Source organism: Bos grunniens, chromosome 19 (assembly GCF_055505025.1).
Source record: "Bos grunniens cultivar Pamir isolate PY7600 chromosome 19, Bosgru_T2T1.0, whole genome shotgun sequence".
NCBI classification, from domain to species: Eukaryota; Metazoa; Chordata; class Mammalia; order Artiodactyla; family Bovidae; genus Bos; species Bos grunniens.
Genome location: NC_141183.1, coordinates 7,558,440 through 7,578,215, shown reverse-complemented (window position 1 = coordinate 7,578,215; position 19,776 = coordinate 7,558,440). Strand labels below are relative to the sequence as shown.

Sequence of the window (19,776 nt, the reverse complement as noted above, 5' to 3'; positions counted from 1 at the left end):
GTGGATTGCCATTTCCTTCTCCAGGGGATCTTTCCAACCCAGGAATTGAACCCAGGTCTCCAGCATTGCAGGCAGACTCTTTACCAACTGAGCTACAAGGGAAGCCATCCTGCAGTGAAGCCAGAGCTAAAACAGACCCCAGGAGTCCCAGTCGAGGGCTCTTTGCATCACAATGTACAGGAATCCAAGAGGGAAGTGGAGCAGGGCCAGTGCAAGGAGCACTGCACTGGGGGCCCCCAAGCCAGTGGCTGTTCTGGGGCTCCTGGACCAGGCTTGCCTCCTCGCCTGTAGCCCTGTCCCTGGGAGGTGTCTTGGGTGTCCTGACTCCATGGCACAGCTGGTGAGCTGGTGAGCCTTCCACACTCACAACTGTTTCCAGTCTCATGCGCACGAGCCCGTGTGCGTGTGCCCCAAGCCCATGTCTGTCTGTCTGTCCTCACACAGAGACGTGCACACCAGTCCTATGAGCCACGTCCACTTTGTCCCCTCTGTACCCAGAGCCAGAATGGTGCCTGTCAAATCGTTGATTTTGCAGAGAGGGGACTTTCAGTCTTGATCTTCATGCCCAGTGGTCACTGGCCCCTTTGCTGTCTCTGGACACCAGCGACAGCCCCACCCTCTACCCAGGATCCCCACCATCCTCGCCGGGATCCCCGGCCCACTCACCGGTGTCATCAGAGACGCTGGGCCTCTGGCTGCCGGCTGGAGAGCGGAGCACATCATCGCTGTACATGAGGAAGCTCTCGTAGTCCTCCCCACTCTGGGCGTCCACGATGGGGATGTCAGGGATGATGGGGACTGCGGGGTGGGGGGAGGGGTGAGCCAGGGCCCGACCTCGGGCCCCTGCCCGCCCCTGTCTGCCCTGTGCCTCCCTGCCCCCTGCTCACTGGACATGGGTCGCTTGGGCTGGGTGGCCAGGTTGATGATGGCCTCCCGCTCAGGCCCCCAGCCTGCCCCGTTGCGAGCCTTGACCGTGTAGCGGTATGGCTGGGACTCGCGCAGGTTCTCGATGAGCAGCGTCCGCTTCTTGGGGCTGTCCACCAGCACCTTCTTCATGGGCCCGATGGGTCCTAGGACAGGGAGAGTGCCTCAGAGCTTCTGGCCTGGTCCTGGTCTCGGATGCCCCAGGACCGTCGCGCGGCCCCTGAACTGCACCCAGGAGTGGGGGGAACAAGGCAGGGAGCGAGCAACTGTTGATGCCCAGCCACGGGCCAAGCCCTGAGAACCTGGGTGTGACTGGCTTAGAGAAGTGTCACTAGGGCTCCACGGGGTTCCTCGCTAAGTTGAGTGGCAGAGACACACTAGACTCAAGTCACCTTTAGTGTCAGCTTGACCCATTGGTAAAGGTCCTACGTTCACGTGCGTCTGTGCGAGTCTGGCTCCAGAGCCAAGAGTGCCCTCACCACCTGTGCCTCACCGTCCCCAACCAAACCCCAAATGCTCTGTTGGGAAATCCAAAGTGGAAACACTGGGGACTTCCCTGGTGGCCCGGGGGCGAAGACTTTGCTCTCCCAATGCAGGGGACCCGGGTTCAATCCTTGGTCCAAGAACTAGATCCCACACGTTGTTGCTGAGCAGCCAAGTTGTGTCTAAGTCTTTTGCAACCCCATGGACTGTAGCCCTCGAGGCTCTTCTGTCCATGGGATTTCCCAGGCAAGAAAACAGGCGTGGGTTGCCATTTCCTTCTCCAGGGGATCTTCCCGACCCAGGGACTGAACCCAGATCTCCCACGTTGGCAGGTGGATTCTCTACCGCTGAGCCACCAGGGAAGCCCCAGATCCCACAGGCCACAACTGAAAAGATCCCGTGCGCCACGATAAAGACCGATCACCCCGCATGCCCCCATGAAGACCCGGCACAACCAAAACAATAAATAAAAAATATTTTAAAAGTGGAGACATTCGGACACTCGCCAAGGCTGCCCTGGCCACCTGGGCAAGGACGGGAGGTGAGAGGCAGGCCTGATCCTACAGCGGAGGACAGGCCAAGGCCTGCATGAGCTGAGTGTGCCAGGGTGGGATGGAGGTTGCACAAGAGTCAGCCGGGAGCAGAGGTGAGGCAGCTCCCCCACACCCAGAAGGGAGGACACACAGCCCTGGGAGCGGGGAGGAAGAGACCCCAGGCTGCTCTGAGTGAGTTACAGTGCCTAGGGGCCCCGACCTGACAACATGGGGCCCTCTGGGTGATCAGAAGACATCCCAGGGTCTGAGGGGTCCAAAGGAGGGCTCTCGGGGAAAACCCCTCCTGCGAAGCTTGATGCTGTCTGATAAGAGAATGGCTGTGCTCCAAGAACTGGCTGATGTTGGACTGTCTGCCTGGGGGAGGTGTCTGAGTGCTGAGGTGGGGTCCACCCCATCGCATCTGTCTGCCAGGGGGAGAAGGGAAGGGGACCACCCCAAAGGGCTGATGCCCTTGGGTCAGGAGGGCTTCCTCATACGTTTGTGAGGCAAGAGCTAAGAGTGTGGGCCAAAACCAGTCACGCCTGGTTAAGATTAAAGGCCAGGCCAGAAAAGACTTCCTGACAGTGGTCCAGGGGTGGACCAGGAGTCGCCAACAGAAGGAGCCAAGGTGTGACGCAGCGGCTGAGAAGGTTGTGCTTGGTCGGCCAGGTGAACAGAGCAAGGAGCCTGAGGCCCAGAACAATCCTGCTGCCCTCTGCCCTGTTGGGCTACCTGGGAGTGCTAAGCCTGACCCACTTTAGGGTTCACAGGTTGTATCTGGGGGTGGGAAGCTCTCCATCCCTGGGATGGACTCAACAGGTGACGATGCAGAGAGGAAGGCCCTGCACCAGGCAAGAGCGGGGGACTGAGTTCCCTTGAAAAGTTTTCCATCCTGACAAGTGCAGGGGTCATCTCTCCCTTCCAGGACGGGAGAAAAATACAGAGTTCTGCCAGGGGCTCTGATAACATGTTGCATAAAATGTACTAGAAAAATTGTTTGAAGTTCAGGGAGTCCTCTGCTTTTTATTTGCTAAATCTATCTACCCTGGCTTGAAGAGACCCGTGTAGAATTGAGCCACTCTCGTTGACCTGCGTGGGCTGGCACTCTGGACCTGTGACCCCATTGCACACACATAACCTCAGGCCTTCCATCCTCACCTGCCCTGGGAGCTTCTGGGCTCTGCTTTGGAATGCAACTAACTCAGCCCAAGTTCAGTTCAGTTCAGTTCAGTCGCTCAGTCGTGTCTGACTCTTTGCGACCCCATGAATCGCAGCACGCCAGGCCTCCCTGTCCATCACCAACTCCCGGAGTTCACCCAGACTCACATCCATCGAGTCAGTGATGCCATCTAGCCATCTCATCCTCTGTCGTCCCCTTCTCCTCCTGCCCCCAATCCCTCCCAGCATCAGTCTTTTCCAATGAGTTAATTCTTTGTATGAGGTGGCCAAAGTACTGGAGTTTCAGCTTTAGCATCATTCCTTCCAAAGAAATCCCAAACCTGACCACAAACCTAATGATGCCCCCAGGCAACCAGAGTGGGGGCTCATCCACTGACTTGGACTCCGTGACCTCCTCCCGTTCTCCACCCCCTTCCCTCCCTGGGGGCAGAAGAGGAGGGCGGGTCCTTACGGTTGTCCTCATTGACCAGGCCGTAGCAGACCTCGTAGGCTGTGATCTCGCCGTTGGTCTCAGCCGGCTCAGCCCAGCTCAGCTGGGTCACGGTGGAGGAGACAACGTTGAAGGCGAGACGCCCGGGCTCGCTGGGCACTGGGTGGGGCAGAGAGGGTGCAGGAAGAGTGCTGTCAACAGCGGACAAGAGGGCAGAGTTCTGGGCGGGGCCAGGGCTGGGCAGGCTGGCATCAGGGTGGCCAGGGATGGATGTGGTGAGGCCTCACCTTCCTGGTGGGTGCGACAGGACACCGGGGAGCTGTAGGGGCCCTCGCCCTGCGCCCCGTAGGCACACACCTTCATCTCGTAGTCACAATATGGGTACAGGTTGGTGAGCTCCACTGAGGGCACCTTGCTGTCAAGCAGGTGGGCTTCAGACTCGGAGTCACCCTGGATCCAATATTTCACCTGTGCCCAGGGTGGGGCTGGTCAGCGGGGAGCAGCTGGCAGAGCCCACCGTCCCTCCGCTGAGCCCTGCCCTTACAGTCCCGTGGGCACACAGACGTGGAGGGATTGAGTGCCCTGCCAGGCGCACGCAGCAGGGCTGGCATAGGGCACAGGTGTTTCTGGGTTCTGGGGGCCACATTCCAGGGACTTCTTCCTCCCCCAGGGGCCGATGGGGGTTCCCCACCCACTGAGGCCAAGCACGTCCTCTCCTCTCCCTGGGGCCCTCTCTGGCCTCAGCAGGCCAACCTCTGCAGCATATGCCCGGCCTCCCATCCACCCCCTTCGTCGCCCCCCACCTTACCCGGTACCCTGTCGGCTTGCCAGGAGGAGGCAGCCAGTTGAAGTGGATCTTCCGGGACCCAGCAGCCTTGGCATTGGGGTTCTGTGGGGCACCCAGGTCACCCCGGGGCGGTGGGGGTGATGACACGGTCTGGTTCATTACATTCCGGTCCAGCTCATCTGCAGGGGGTCAAGCCAGGGCAAGGCAGTCAGCAGAGACTCCTCTCTGGCTTTGAGGGGACAGGAACCCATCTGCACCACCAGGGGGCACCAGACGCCCAGTTAAACACCAAGACTCCTTCCCCCTCACATCACATCAGACGTATGGGTGTGAGAGTTGGACTATAAAGAAAGCTGAGTGCTGTAAGTATTGACGCTTTTGAACTGTGGTGTTGGAGAAGACTCTTGAGAGTCCCTTGGACTGCAAGGAGATCCAACCAGTCCATCCTAAAGGAAATCAGTCCTGAATGTTCATTGGAAGGACTGATGTTGAAGCTGAAACTCCAATACTTTGGCCACCTGATGAGAAGAACTGACTCATTTGAAAAGACCCTGATGCTGGGAAAGATTGAAGGTGGGAGGAGAAGGGGATAACAGAGGATGAGATGGTTAGATGGCATCACCAACTCAATGGACATGAGTTTGAGTAAACTCCGGGAGTTGGTGATGGACAGGGAGGCCTGGCATGCTGTGGTCCATGGGGTCACAAAGAGTCTGACATGACTGAGCGACTGAACTGAACTGAACTGAATCTTCCCCCTGCTCCAGGGGGACCCAGGAGGGTCTCCAGAGGGATAAGGGCTTGCTCTCTTTGTCCCTTTGGCAGCCAAGGAGTGTCCCACAGAGAACATTTTCTCTTCCCAACGCCCTTCCTCTCTCCCCTACCCCGACTCCTCCTCCGCCCCCATCCTTTTGGCAAACCTCCCCTCCAGGGTGGGCTCACAGGCCCCACTATACTGGAAGCTAAGGGCCCATAAGAAGTGTTTCACCCCTTCTGAAACACTTGCATTTAGCTTAAACTAAGGCTGAAGTCAAAGGCTAAGGCCTAATGGTGGGATTCCCAGCCAGCGGCAGGCCTGTGGCCACATGACCCCGGTCTCTCTGATTGAGAGCAGGGTTGCCAGATAAATACAAGATGCCTAGTTAAACTGGAATTTCACACGAAGATACTTTTTAAGAATAAGTATATCCCAGATAGCATATGGGATATACGTATACTACAAGTTGAGTTGTTATTTATCTGAGATTCAAATGTAACTGAGCTTTCTGTATTTTTACGGCTGAGACTGTCAAGAAGCCCCAGCCCTCCCTCCCCACCTGCTTAACCTGACCCCAGGCTCCGGCTACCTCGGTCCCCAATGATGACAGTGGCACACTGGGGCTGGCCCAGGCGGGCCCCGAACTTGGGGTTGCTGAGTTGGATGTAGAAGCGGCGGGTCTGGGGGCCCCGCAGGAGGGAGTCCATCTCCTGCAGCTCCAGGAGCTTCACCTGCAGCTCCTTCCAGGTCTCCCCAGGTTGGAACAGCAGCTCACCCTCCATGGGGATGTAGTCCTAGGAATGGGAAGGGGTCAGAGTTGGAGCAGGCCTGGGAGATGAGCCAGGGCCACACGCTCCACCCCCACCCGACAGCCAGTGCAGAGACCCTCACGCAGACTCTCCCACGTGGACACCGGAATGGCTCCTGTTTATACAGCACCTCTTGTGCATCAAGTACTTTACAGATATTAACTCATTTCTTCCTCAGGGCAGAGTGAGGTAGAGATATTACTGTCCCCATTTTACAGATCAGGTAACTGAGGCACACAGAGGTAAAGAAAGATGCCCAAGTTCACACAGGTAGTTGTGGTGGAGCTGGGATTTGAACCAAAGTACAGAGAGACAAGGATGCAGATACAGGGGGGTCCCACACAGGCAGGCACTCAGCCAGGGGAGCTGAGATTTGCAGGCCTCACCTAGGAGGGAGGAACTGTTCCCCGCCCTGGGGCTCTGAAGTCTGAATCCCACCAGCCCCCCGGCCCTGCCTCCTGGGTGGGGTGCTTCTATTACCTCCTGTTTTTATTTTTCAATGCCCTAGAGCTTTTTCCTGAATGTCTTGGGATTAATGTGTACCTATATGGGGCAGATAGATTGCAGTGTGTAGGGGGAAGCCTTTTCACATAATCCCACTAGGTGGCGCTGTAAGCTAACATTCAGATTCTTTGCTAGCAGTCCGAGCCACCAGGGAAGCCCAAAAATGTAAGGATGGAGGTACTGGGGATTGAACCCAGGGCCTCATGCATGCTAAGCATGCGCTCTACCACTGAGCTATACCCCCAGGCATATATCTGTATATACATACATGTATACATTTGTATAGAAAAAGAGAAAGCAACTATCAACAATGGGTGCTAATTTTATTAGTCTTTCCATTCTGCTGTAGGTTTGAAGTTTTTCAAAATAAAAAGTTGAGAAATATTTAAAAATGTTAAAAAACATAGTTCACTACCAAAGGATCCTTATAAAGGGCTTCCCTAGTGGCTCAGATGGTAAAGAATCTGCCTGCAATGCAGGAGACTCAGGTTTGATCCCTGGGTGGGAAAGATCGTCTGGAGGAAGGAAAGGCAACCCACTCCAGTATTCTTGCCTGGAAAACTTCCATGGACAGAGGAGCCTGGTGGGCTGCAGTCCACGGGCCGCAAAGAGTCGGACATGACTGAGCGACTTAACACTTTCACTTTTTCACTTTCAGTGACGTTATGGTTGTACAAATTCCTTTTTGGAATTTTTACTGGGAGCATTAGAGCAGTAATAAGAACTATTCCTACCTATAAAAAGAAATAAAGAATAGGGTGTGTGCGCACACTTGCTCTCATGATTGCCAAGTGGGTCTGCAGGCCAGTGTGACTAACCTTTATTACTTTTTGAGTGAAGTTTTTTTGTTTCGTTTTTAATTTTGGGCCACACTCTGTGGCACATGGAACTTCCCCAGACCAGGATCGAACCCATGCCCCCTGCACTGAAAGCGCAGCATCGTAACCACTGGTCCAAGAGGAAAGTCCAGTGAAGTTTTGATATGAATATTTCTACTTTTAAAATGTTGGTAATAGGTATAAAATAGATAACTAATAAGAATCTATGGTATAGCACAGGGAACTCTACTCAGTACTCTGTAATGACCTATCTGGGAACAGAATCTAAAAAAGAGTGGATAGATATATGTCTATGTTTAACTGATTCACTTAGCTGTACAGCAGAAAAGCAATATGGTAAATCAACTGTATGCCAATAAAAAATTAATTAAAAAAATTGGTAATGGTAATAGGGAATTCCCTGGCAGTCCAGTGGTTAGGACTCTGCAATTTCATTGCCAGGTTCCTGGGTCCAGGTTTGATCCCTGGTTGGGGGACTAAGATCCCACAAGCCACACAGCATGGCCAAAAAAATCAAAATACACAAAACGTTGGTAATTAATTTAGAAAAACAGACATATAAGCCAAACTAAGCAGGGACATGGCTGTTGTCTGAGAGTGATTAAGTTGTGAAAAAGTGATAAAGTTGACACCAGCCCACCACGCGGCCCTCCCTGCCCTGAAGGATTGGTCCTATGGCCTGGCTGACAGAGGGCCTGCCTGGCAATGACAGCCTGGGGACATAAGGCCTGTGATCCCCCGTCAACAAGACCAGAGTCCCTAGGCCATGGCAGAGGGGGCAGTCTGTTTCTTTGAAGAGTGTCCGGGTGGATCCTGGAATGTTGCAAGGGGGACACGGATGGTCTGGACATGATGAGGCCTTATTCAGGGCATCACTGGCCTTTTTGGTGAAAGTGAAAGTGAAATCGCTCAATCGTGTCCGACTCTTTGCCACCCCATGGACTGTAGCCCACGAAGCTCCTCTGTCCATGGGGTTTTCCAGGCAAGAAGAGGAAACTTCCTTCTCCAGGAGATCTTCCCAACTCATTTGAAAAGACCCTGATGCTGGGAAAGACTGTAGCCGGGAGGAGAAGGGGACGCAGAAGATGAGATGGCTGGATGGCATCACCGACTCAATGGACATGAGTTTGTGTAAGCTCCGGGAGTTGGTGATGGACAGGGTGGTCTGGGGTGCTGCAGTCCATGGGGTCGCAAGGAGTCAGACACGACTGAGCAGCTGAACTGAACTGATGCCCCTGCTGCAGGGTGGCAGGGGAAACGTGTCCTTGGGAGGCCAGCCTGTGGCACCACCAGCATCCAGAGACCCAGGATGCCGCTGTGTCCAGCCCCCACTGGGCCCTTGGGATGTGCCTGACCTCGTGGCAAGGACTCACCCGGTTGGCCTTGGCGGTGTTATCCTGTGTGCGGTAGGAGACCTGTGATTTGCCGCTGTCCAGGATGCGCCGGACCACGGGGATGCAGGCAACGTGCTCCCCGCTGCTGACCAAGTACTCGGGCTGCTCAAAGGACACGATCCCGCTGGCTGCAAGGAGCCAGGCGCTGGTCAGGGGTCTTGACCACAGTCCCCCTCTCAGCCCCTGCCCTCCCTCTGGCCCAGCCCGGTCCAGACTTCAGGAGTCTGCTTATCACCCTCAACCCTCTGCTCTCTAGGGAGGGTGGACAGAGGTGCTGGGAAAGTCTTCCAGGAAAAGTTGACAAGGCTGGAACAGTGTCCAGCTGACATCCTGGACGGTTTGGGGCAGAGAAGGGAGGCCAGGCAGCGGCAAGACCAGAGATGAGGGCTGAGACTGAGGACCGGGGCAGAGCAGGCCTAAGTCCTGCGGCAAGTGGGGAGGAGGGGTCAGCGACCAGAACAGGCCCTCCGGACGCTGGAAGGATGGTTATGAACAAGTCCAGGTTCCCCGAGGAACTAGCAGGGAAGGCCAGGTAGGTGACGGTGGTTTGACGCCTTGCCCGCCCTCTAGGTAGGCCTGGGCAGAAAAAGCCCCAGGTCCCTTCTTGCTCTGATGTCCCGGCATCCTGGGGACCCATTCAGTCTCAAGTTCAAAGGCCACAGGACAAGGAGAGGGTCGTGGGACGGCTCTAGGAGAACTCAGTACCCTCTGGTGATGATAAGAGAAGCCCCACACTGAGCGCTTATGAGAGAGGTACAGCCACAACCCCCTCAAAAGAGCCTGATACCCATTATGCAGATGAAGAAACCAAGGCTCAGAGGTTGAGTCGCTTGCCTAGGCCACATGGCCAGGTCCCACTTCCACTTGGATTGAGGAGAGACAAGGGTCCCAGAGTCCCCTTTGGCCCCCATCCTGACCGACCTTGCTCCTTGATGATGGTGATATTGACCAGGCGACGTCCGAGGGTGGCGGTGCCCACAGGCACGTCGATGGCCTCCACCAGCAGCTGCTTCTCGTCGTCGTCCTCGGGCCGGATAAACAAAGGCACCCGCACGTCCACCAGCTCCACGCCCTCCTGGAATTCCACCATGCCCCGGGCATCTGGTGGGGAGCCGTCAGACAGGCGTCAGGGGGCCGCACGGGGGTGGGAGCTGAGAGGGAGGAGCACAGGGAGCCTGCCCACCTACCCTGGTCTGCGGTGAGCGTGTAATAGCCGGGGGCCACCTTGAGCTCATGGAAGGCCCCCTGCTCCACGTGCTTCTCCGTCAGCTTCAGCAGGGCCTGCTTGGCCGAGCGGGGAGCCATCAGCACAGTGTCCACAATGGTGTGGTCCTGCCTGGGGGCGGGGCGGGTGGGGGGTGTCAGGCCAGCTGGGAGGCTGCCACGCGTCCCTGTCCACCCCTCCTGCCTGTCCTCTCTGCATTGGGGCACAAGATTCCAGGCAGCAAAAAGAGGTTTTTTCAGAGCCAGACAGACGCAGAGGCCCGGGCTGGCCCTGCTGCCGCCCCCTGCAGCCTCAGGGTCCTTATCTGTGAGAGGAGGCTCCTCTCCCTGCCCACCTCTCCCAGAAGGGCTGATGACGCACACACAGAGGCGGGGCAGCAAAGATGCCAAGGGGACAGGCCAGACTGCCTGGCTGCAATCCTGGCTTTTCATCTTAATTTTTTTTTTTTTTTTTTTTACCCAACCACATGGAAATTGAACCTGGTCCCTGGCAGTGAAAGCCTGAGTCTTAACTGCTGCTCCTGTGTCGTGCTGTGTTGTGTCTGACCCTTTGTGACCCCATGGACCGTAGCCCGCCTGGTTCCTCCATCCATGGAATTTTCCATACAAGAATACTGGAGTGGGTTGCCATTCCCATTCCAGGAGATCTTCCACGCCCAGGGACTGAACCCGCGTCTTTTGTCCTTTGCACTGGCAGGCAGGTTCTTTACCACTGAGCCACCTGGGAAGCTTTAACTGCTGGACCACCAGGGAATTCCCCTGGTTCTCTCTCTCAATGGCTAGGTAACCTTGGGTAAGTTGCTCAACTTCTCTGATCCTCAGTTTCCTCAACTATACAATGGGAATAGCAATGATCCCCACTTGAGTAAGATAACCACACACACGAGTCCTTAGAACAAGGCCTGACCGGTGGTCAACACTCAAAGTGCCAGTCTCAATGGTTCTTACCCACAGTAATGTGCCCGGTGAGAGCTGTGCTTTGTCTTCTTGGTATTGAACCCCACCCCACTCTTCCCTGGGGGATCTGGGACTCGGGGTGGGAACTGGGAAAGAAGTGTGTCACCCACTGGACCATCTGGTTGGTAACCAGCGGCGCCTCCAGGATCAAGGCCTTTGGCCTCAGAGGAGGGCTGGCTCTGGGCACCGGCTATCCCTGGTACTGGGTGGGAGCTATTGCCCGTGTGAGGCCAGGGACTGGGTTGGCTCGTTTCCCTGTGGGTTTCTTATTCTCATACAGGGGCTGGCTCTCGGTGAGGGCTTCGTATGGGTATGTGTTCAGTGAAGGTCCTACCCCAGGACAGACCCAGACAGCCCTCCTCTCCCATGGGGCGGAGATGATGGAGATGGAAGTGGGGATGCGGGAGGTGGGGGTGGGGGAGGTGGGACTTGGGGCTGGTACTGCCCACGGATGTGTCTTCGACTCACTTTTTCCCGGCATTGGGCTGCTGCCTGTGGGGGACAAAGTGAAGACTGTGAGCCAGATGGTCCCTAGGGGGCAAGGATTATCTGCTTGGGAGAAATCCCCTGGCATCAGCTATGGGAGCAGCGCCCCCCCCAACCAACCCCACCCCGGGCGCCTAGGACCCACCGGAACTTGGTCTGCTGGAGGTTGTGAGCGCCTGTGATTTGTCGGTACACCTCGTTCAGCTGCCAGGCAAGGGAGGGCTGTGAGGCTGGGGCCCTGGGGGAGCCCCTGCACCCAGAGGACCTCCTGGGCATGGCTGGGGGTGTGGCCACAGGCATGTGCAGTGGCTCTACCCTTCTGGAAGCATTCATGTGGGGCAGATCCCAGGGGACCCCCCGGCCACACGTGTGTCCGAGAAAGCCCTTCTTTCCCACCCAAGGCGGCTTCCCTCTGCCCTCCTGCCACCCAGCTCACACCCGGCCCAGAGGTGCCCACTGCCTGGGACCGGCTCCTTACATTCTCCTCCACCTCCTGGCGCAGCTGGTCACATTCTCGCGTGCCAGGCTTCAGCAGGTTCTCGGTGCAGAGGCGAGCAAGCCGCAGGGACAGTCCGTAGGGCACTAGGGCAGGTGAGGAGGGGGGTCGTCAGTCCCGCCATGATGGGCACCACAGAAGCCTCCTCCAGAAGCCGGGCTCGGATTGGGGGGCACCGGGGGCATGTACCCCTCAGGAAGGGTAGGAGGTGGCCAGCCCTGTGCCTGCACCCGATACCCAGAGAAAAGAGGAATGCTGGATCCCAGACCGGGGAGCAGTGTGAATGTGCCCTGGGCCCCAAGGGCAGCGCCAGGAGACGTGGTGCCCAGCCCCGGCTCTCACCCAGCTCTGAGGGGTTGATGCCTGCAGCGTGCGAGGCGAAGCCCGGCCGCTGCACGTTGTTGGTGATCTTCCATCGGACCGTGTCGCGACCCTTGAGGTTCCCGCTGCGCAGCAAGGGCGTGTCCAAGTGGTCCGAGGCCATCAGGTTCTCTCGCAGCATGTAGTGGTCTTCCTTGAAGCCCACCATGTGACCTGTGGGACCTGGGCCTCAGTACAGGGCTGAGGGGCTGCTTCCTAGACCCTCCCCCACCACACCCCACAGGTGGGACCTCCACCGTCCCCGGCCTCTGTCCCAGACTTGGCACCCTGCTTCCCCTCCACCCCCGCTGAAGGAAGGAGCTGTCAGAAGTCCACCGCCCCCGCCGAGGCCAGGCCCATACCTCGGTTGCAGCAAGGGAGAAGGGCCAGGCAGGCCTAGGAGGCAAGGAGGGCGGGGATGAGAGCTGAGACGGCCGCACCGGCCCAGGGAAGTCCCTCCGGCCACTGCCTCCCACCCACGCCAGTGGTCCAGAGGGGTCAGCAGTGCCTTCCCCAGACACTGGGATATCCAGGCAGTTACAGGGGCCTGGGTGTGGACACAGAGGCGAACAGGGGCAGAGGGTACCCAAAATGCATGCCATGGGACTCTGGTCCCGCTATCTACTCTGGAAAGGAAAAGGTTCTGTGATCAAACCCCTTTGGGAAGCACTGAATTCCTTCCCCATGTAGTTTCCTTATACAAACAACTAGCTCAAAGGCTCCGAGAAGCCCTGCAGAGGAGAAACCGCTTTCTCAAAAGTATTTGATCACAGAACGCTTTCTCCCTGTAACACGCATGAATACGACCCTGGGGGCTGCCGTAGGGGCACCTCTGCCCCCTTCAGTATCCCATGCCAGGCCATGCTCTGCACTCTCCTGTCTCCGGTCTTTCTTCCCAGGGAGACGGCCAGCTCCTGGTGGGCAGAGCCCTTCCTTCTTGTTGGTTCTCGTGACCCTTTGCATGCGGCTGACCCCCGGGCCAGGGACTCCCAGGAATCCAGCCACTGGTGGCTGGCAGAGGCGAGGGGCTGGGGTGGGGACGGCACCAGAGCTGGGCGGAACGTGTGGGTTCCCTTGGCCTCTGCCCCCTACAGGGACCCCAGTGGGGTGGGGACCAGGGGAGCCCCCACCTTGCAGCAGGCACAGTACTTCCAGCAGAGCAGCAGCAGCAGGACCGGGAACAGGAGGAGGAAGATGAGCAGGGGGATGAGCCACCAGAAGGTGCCCGGGGGGCATTCTAGGGAGGAGAGAGGAGGAGGAGGGAGCCAGTGCCTCCCCCCCGATGTGGGTCTGACAGGCCACCCAGGCCCACCCTGCCGGCCCGCCGGCTCACCCTTCCTCCTCTGCACCAGGACGGTGCTGTTGGGCCCAGGGGCGCTGTCCCCCTCCACGGTGTAACTGTAGGTACAGTCGTCGTCCTCGTCCCGGAAGGAGCAGTGCTCCACCACCTCCTCCGCTGCAGACACAGATGGTCAGCAGGGCACCCGACCCCAGCCCGGAGCGCCTCAGGGCCTGGCGAGGGGTCCGCTCCTCACCACGGCCTTGCTCTGGGGCCCACCCTGCCCATCACGGGGTCGGGGTGGAGGGGAGGAGGCCTCTCCCTGGGGAAGAATGTGAGTTCCTGGCAGACTGTGCACATGGGGGGCGGTGAAGTGGGGGCTGCCCTGCCCAGGACCGTCAAAGCCCGCAAATCTGTGCCTATCCTGGGCGTCACTCAGGAGCTGGGCTTCTAGAACATTTTTCTGACCCAGAGGAAAGCAGGCTGTGTGCCCCAGGGCCCGTTTTTGCGCCTTTGCTATGTTCATGGCCCCCTCCCCAGGACTGGGTGCCCTGGCCAGACTGTGCGTCCCCTCCCTGGGTCTGTGTGCCCAGTCTGGATTCTGTGGCCACCCCCCAGGCCTGGAACCCCTCTTCTGCCTGTCCTCACTTTGGACTACGAGCCCCCTACCCAGCTCTACAGCCCCGCCCTGATGAGCGACCCCGCTTAGGGGTCTCCCCGTGCCCAGTTCTCTTGCCTGCCCTGTACCTTTCTTCAGCTCATCCACCATCTTGACCTTGAAGCTGCACTCCTCGCACGTGCGCCCCTTCTTTTCACCAGTGCCCCAGGCCTGGCACTGCACACAGGAGCGCAGGTCCTCACAGAGGCCCAGGTGGATCTGGGTGGGCAAAGAGGAGGGGCAGACGGGTACTATGCTGGGTGGCCCCTGCCAGGCCCACTCCCGCAACCTCACTGCCTGGGCAGCTCCCATGGCGATGGGTCCCCGTGCCCACACCCAGGGAGTCTGGCCTCACCGCCGAGTAGTTGATCTCGCAGACGGTGTCCGTGTAGAGCGACTGTTGGTTGCAGTGGCAGCGGCCGCACTCGCAGTGGCCACGCCCATTACAGAGACCCTGAGGCGAGAGGAGGCCCCCGTGAGCCAGCTGCGCCCCCATCCCTGTCTGTGAGGGGGCCCTGCCCACCGTCCCCCACTGCCTGCCTCAGGCCCTGGCCCACCCCATTACTGTCGATGCAGGTGGCGTTGCTGAGAGGACAGTCACAGCTCAGGCCTGTCCAGCCAGGCTCACACACGCACTGACCCATGGAGCAGCGTCCCCGGTCTGCAAAGAAGGGAAGGCGAGAGTGGAGAGGCACATTTGCACCTGCAGTCCAGGCTGCCCACCCGGCAGAGCTGCCTTGGGAGCTAGGATGTCTCCAGCCATGGGCAGAGCCATCTCTTCCTCTCTTTCCTGGCATTCCCTTCTCTCCATTTTTCCCCGCTCTATTCTGCCCTCTACCTTCCACTCTGCAGATGGAGTGATCACCCCAAAACACAAACCCAGTCACATGTCTCCCCTATTTAAGAACCTTTGATGAATCCTGGCCAATGCAATAAGGTAAGAAAAAGAAATAAAACATACGTATTAGAAAGTAAAAAACAAAAAACTGTCATTATTTGCCAGTATCAGAAATGTCCCCAAATAGCAAGAAGAATCTATAGATAAGTTGCTAGGTTTCATAAGTTAGTTGAGCAAGGTGGCTGGATACAAAGTTAACATATAAAGAGAAAATGAAATTAAAACCTCCAATGACTCCCTTTGCTCAAAGGATAAAGTCCAATATCCTTGCTATTGACTGATTGCAGCCTGCAAGCCAAATCCAGCTCACCACCTGCTTTTGCAAAAGTGTTACTGAAACAGAGCCATACTCATTTGCTTCCGTGTTGCCTATAGCTGCTTTCTGCTACAAGGGCAGAGCTGAGCAGTAGTGACAGAAACGGTTTGGCTTACAAAACTGAAAACATTTAATGTCTGGCCCTTTAAGAAAAAGTGTGGACTAGACTAAAACTGGATACATCCTGGCCTGGAATCCAAACCTCTCACACTCTGGCCCTGTCTCCTTTCCAGCAGCATCTCCCTCCCTTCCTATCTCATGGCTCCACCTGTGCTAAATACCTGTCTTTCTCCAGACATCCTGGGTTCTCCCTTCATTTCTCTGAGTGCACTGTAGGGTAGGCAGGTAAAGAGAAAAGAAGGCAGATAAAAGCAAGAATGAAGGAAAGAGTAGACCCCCAGTGGCAAGTACACAGTTGGGATTTAATAAGTATTTGGTGAGTAGATTTTCATTCAATCTCCTCTATTTGCCCAGTCAGTCCTTCCACATGGCCCCTGTGGGTTCTGTGGCCCTTGCCCAGTTCCAGAAGCTCTGGCCAGCCTATGGGCCCCTGGCCTGGACCCACACTGTGTTGGGCCCTGTGGGATGCATTACCCCAGGCCCTGCCTGCCAGAGATGTAGCACCTTCCAAGAGAGGAAAGATCACCATGCCTTATAGCACCAATCCCTGAGACCAAGCTGGGTAGTACCCACCCTGGTGGGATGGGAGAGTGGAGAAGAAGGTGGGCGTGGACTGGAGGACCTCAGGGGAGCCAGAGTCTTAAACATAAGAGTAATGTCATGCTGGTAGGGGCCTTGGGCATCAAGTTTTTGGAGGAGGAGAGAGGTCCAGGTTGGGGCTGGACTTGCGGGAGGCGCTCAGGGAATCTGGCCTGCACATGCGGATTCTGACTCCTGGTGTGGCTCTCCCAACTTGGGCTCTGATGGGAGAACCAGCGGGGCAGGGTGTGGGCTGGGCACCCAGGCCACCCCCAAAGCCCTGTACCACCCCACTTGGGTCAGCAGCTCACCATTGCAGAGGAACCCGGAGGTGCGGGGACACTGGAAGTTGTCGTATTCGCAGAACTGACCCTCGTAGCGGCCTTCGCCATAGCACACACAGTGGCCACACTGGCACTCGCCCCGCCCGGAGCACACCTTGTCCTCGCCCTCCCGCCGGCAGGGCTGCAGGTCACTCTGGGAGCCGGTGGAGCAGTTACAGGTCTTGCCGCTCCTGCGGGAGGAGCCAGTCACTTCCCCACTGCCCAGCAAGAAGGCTGGGCCTTCACCATCCCATTTTACAGATGAGGAAACTGAGGCTCTAAATGGGTCTAAGTTAAGCTGACAGCAGTGGTTGAACTGAACTCAAGCCTCAGTTCCCTGAGACCCTCCCTCTGTCCCCTCAAGTCACAACAAATCTGTTCAATGTCTTGAAGCTTGAAAAGCCCTTACTCTTACTATCACTCATTCGTGACTCACTTCTGCTCAGGGAATAGGGGCCCATGGCTCAAATGTGCTGTGTACTCAGTCGTGTCCGACTCTGTGCCCCCATGGACTGTAGCCCGCCAGGCTCCTCTGTCCATGGGATTTTTCCAGGCAAGAATACTGGAGTGGGTAGCCATTTCCTTCTCCAGGATGGCTCAGATAGTAAAGGTTCAAAAGGGATGGAGGGCAAAGTCAGCCTCCCGCTCTGCCCGACCCACAACACCCTGTCCTGATTCTTAAATGACTTTCCAGAGATAATCCGATATCAGTTCAGTTCAGTTCAGTCGCTCAGTCGTGTCTGACTCTTTGCGACCCCATGAATCGTGTCCGACTCTTTGCGACCCCATGAATCGCAGCACCCCAGGCCTCCCTGTCCATCACCAACTCCCGGAGCTCACTGAGACTCACGTCCATCGAGTCAGTGATGCCATCCAGCCATCTCATCCTCTGTTGTCCCCTTCTCCTCCTGCCCCCAATCCCTCCCAGCATCAGAGTCTTCTCCAATGAGTCAACTCTTCACATGAGGTGGCCAAAGTACTGGAGTTTCAGCTTTAGTGTCATTCCTTCCAAAGAAATCCCAGGGCTGATCTCCTTCAGAATGGACTGGTCCAGGTTTTTTTTCAAGAATTATCCAGGGTTTTTTTGGGGGGTTGGGGGGTGTTGCACTGGATGGCTTGCAGGATCTTAAGTCTCTGGATCAGGGAATGAACCCACAGCTCCAGCCATGAGAACACTAAGTCCTAACCACTGGACCATCAGGGAATTCCCATATGCATGTTTTTCAAAGTTCTTTGAATTTAATCCAGCAACTGGATGTGCCCCTTTCTCAGCCTTTTCTATGCCTGGCTGCCACCCCCTCCTCAGCCTGCCTCCATGGTATGCCCAGCGTCAAGCACTTGCGGGCCCCTTCACTGGGAGCTGCTGGCATCCGGGGTGCTGGCTTCACCCCCACCACACTTACCAGCCCTCATGGCACACACAGTGTCCGCACATGAAGTCCCCGTGGAAGTTGCAGCGAGATGACCGCTCCTCTTTTTGCTGGAATGAAATCGTGGTGGGGTGGGTGGGGGAGAGGGGGAGATGCTTGCCGCCACACCGAAAAGGGAGCTCTGCTTTGTTACTCGGGTCCTCGGGCGGTCAGCTCAGCCTCTCCCTGCCCGCACACCCTTGGCGGGGCTGTGTCATACCAGCTCACAGGAGCACACGTCACAGATGACGCCCACGTCCATCCGGAGGCCGTTGGAGAAGGATGGCTTCAGATGGATGGTGCCCTTCTGGTCTGCCTCCAGCAGCTGACACACATGAGCCCCGTCCAGGTCCTCGATGGCCCGGAGCTGCACTTGGTATGTGCCCTGCAGGGACCCCGTCTTTAGTCGAGGCAGGCCTGGCTGGACCAGCCGGGATGGCAGTTCTACCTGAAAGTTCTCGGCCCTAAAGCTTCAGGAATGTGTCTGGCCCCTGGCTCCCAGCTCCCTGCCTGTCCTTCCTCAGGGCTCCCAACTCGCTCCTCCAGGCAGAGTCAGGACAACAAGAGCCCGACAGTAAGCAGGGCTGCCTTTGGCCCTCTCGTTCAGCTGGGCAACCTGGGCTCCATGCTGACTGATCTCCGCTTTACAGCTGAGCACCAGCCAAGGGCAGTGCAGAGCTCAGCCAAGGGCGGTGCAGAGCTCAGCCAAGAGGCTGCTCCAGGGGGCTTCAAACCCAGGTCTGTCTGACTCGGGAGGCCATGCTCTGGATCTCTGTTTGGGTAGATCCCACCCCGCAGGGCGCTGTCCCCGTCCTCCCCTGTCTCGGGGCCCCCACGGAGGCATACCACTTCCCCTCGCCGGATGAAAAAGGACCCCGTGTCCGTCTTCTGGAACATCCTAGAGGTGACCTCTGTCCGCAGGCCTCGAGGACTGTCCAGGGCCCGAATGTCCAGGTTGGAGCGGATGCGCTAAAAGGGGGCAGGTTATTGATGACTTGGGAGGTGGGCCCAGACCCACCCACCATGGCCTGGCTGCCTGAGCTGCAGTCTTATCTGCATGGAGGCCTGGGTGCTGGGGGGTCATGGGAGCAGAGCCTGCAAGAGCCTGGGACCAGGCCCAGGGGGCTCCTCAGAGACCACAGGAGACCCTTCTGCTCTTCCATCCTGTTTCCCAATCCTCTGTCATTCAGCCATCTCTCCCACCCGCCCCCGCCGCCCTCGGACCCTGGAGCCCGCACTGGCCCTCACGTTGAAGGCTTCCTGCAGCAGATCCACAATGTTGGACGAGTCCTCCTGCAGCACCCCCAGTGAAGAGACGGGGAAATACGACGACAGCCTCTGTGGGGGAGAAAGTCGGGCCCGGGGCTCAGCCTCTGATGAGCGTCATCACTTTGGATGGAGACAGGAGCTCTGGGGCTCACCCACTTTGCGGGTGGGGGACGCTCTCAGCTCCCGCCTGCTGGGGAGTGGGGTTGGAGGATGGGCACATGACCACCTCTTCCCACCAGGGCCCATCTGAAGTTTTTGGAAGGAAAGAAAGGAGGGTGGAGGTGGGTGTGTCTGAGAAGCTCCATGGGTCCCTCCCCCGGCCCAGGGAGGCCCAGCCCCTCACCTCATAGTAGCTATAGGAGTAGTTGGTGACGGCGAAGATGGGGATGATGTTGTGTTGGCCGAGCAGGCGCACCAGGGTGGGCACCGACGGGTAGTCCTGCATCTTGTACTGGGTGTAGGTGCCCGTGGGGTCCAGGTGGCACTCCTCGTCATTACGCCTCATGATGCCGGCCAGCACGTTGGCCCCGTCGGCCTCGTAGTGGAAGGCCGACTCGGTGGAGAACACCAGCAAGTGGGTGCTGTCAGGGCGCCAGCCAATGTCACTCTGGGGAGAGCAAGAAGGGGGTGCCCGTGGAGCAGGCGGCCTGCTGACGGCAACGTCACAGCGCCGCACACCGCCACGGTGAAGGCGTACCCCAACGCTGCGCTCAGCAAGGACTCGGGATTCACAGCCTCCGTCAGCAACGCTCATGACAAACAG

General features: G+C 57.5%; 1 protein-coding gene and 1 non-coding gene across 6 annotated transcripts in view; both read right to left on the bottom strand.

The window, feature by feature from the left end:
- ITGB4 (integrin subunit beta 4) overlaps positions 1-19,776 on the bottom strand; it is a 32,628-nt gene that overhangs the window by 4,612 nt on the left and 8,240 nt on the right. For all 5 annotated transcript variants that reach the window (XM_086356162.1, XM_086356159.1, XM_086356160.1 and 2 more), the window contains exons 8-32: positions 19,357-19,620; positions 18,993-19,082; positions 18,591-18,713; positions 17,965-18,129; positions 17,739-17,815; positions 16,324-16,526; positions 14,657-14,760; positions 14,455-14,553; positions 14,189-14,318; positions 13,496-13,618; positions 13,293-13,399; positions 12,525-12,558; positions 12,145-12,336; positions 11,785-11,888; positions 11,452-11,510; positions 11,289-11,312; positions 9,827-9,975; positions 9,561-9,740; positions 8,619-8,767; positions 5,683-5,887; positions 4,358-4,515; positions 3,837-4,017; positions 3,571-3,708; positions 888-1,070; positions 667-798 (exon numbers count right to left, since the gene is read on the bottom strand). In XM_086356162.1, coding sequence (XP_086212288.1) covers positions 667-798; positions 888-1,070; positions 3,571-3,708; positions 3,837-4,017; positions 4,358-4,515; positions 5,683-5,887; positions 8,619-8,767; positions 9,561-9,740; positions 9,827-9,975; positions 11,289-11,312; positions 11,452-11,510; positions 11,785-11,888; positions 12,145-12,336; positions 12,525-12,558; positions 13,293-13,399; positions 13,496-13,618; positions 14,189-14,318; positions 14,455-14,553; positions 14,657-14,760; positions 16,324-16,526; positions 17,739-17,815; positions 17,965-18,129; positions 18,591-18,713; positions 18,993-19,082; positions 19,357-19,620 — 3,373 coding nt within the window. The remainder of the gene's footprint in view (positions 1-666; positions 799-887; positions 1,071-3,570; positions 3,709-3,836; positions 4,018-4,357; positions 4,516-5,682; positions 5,888-8,618; positions 8,768-9,560; positions 9,741-9,826; positions 9,976-11,288; positions 11,313-11,451; positions 11,511-11,784; positions 11,889-12,144; positions 12,337-12,524; positions 12,559-13,292; positions 13,400-13,495; positions 13,619-14,188; positions 14,319-14,454; positions 14,554-14,656; positions 14,761-16,323; positions 16,527-17,738; positions 17,816-17,964; positions 18,130-18,590; positions 18,714-18,992; positions 19,083-19,356; positions 19,621-19,776) is intronic.
- TRNAA-AGC (transfer RNA alanine (anticodon AGC)) lies at positions 6,579-6,650 on the bottom strand. The gene has a single exon. It is a non-coding gene; the product is annotated as a tRNA-Ala (tRNA).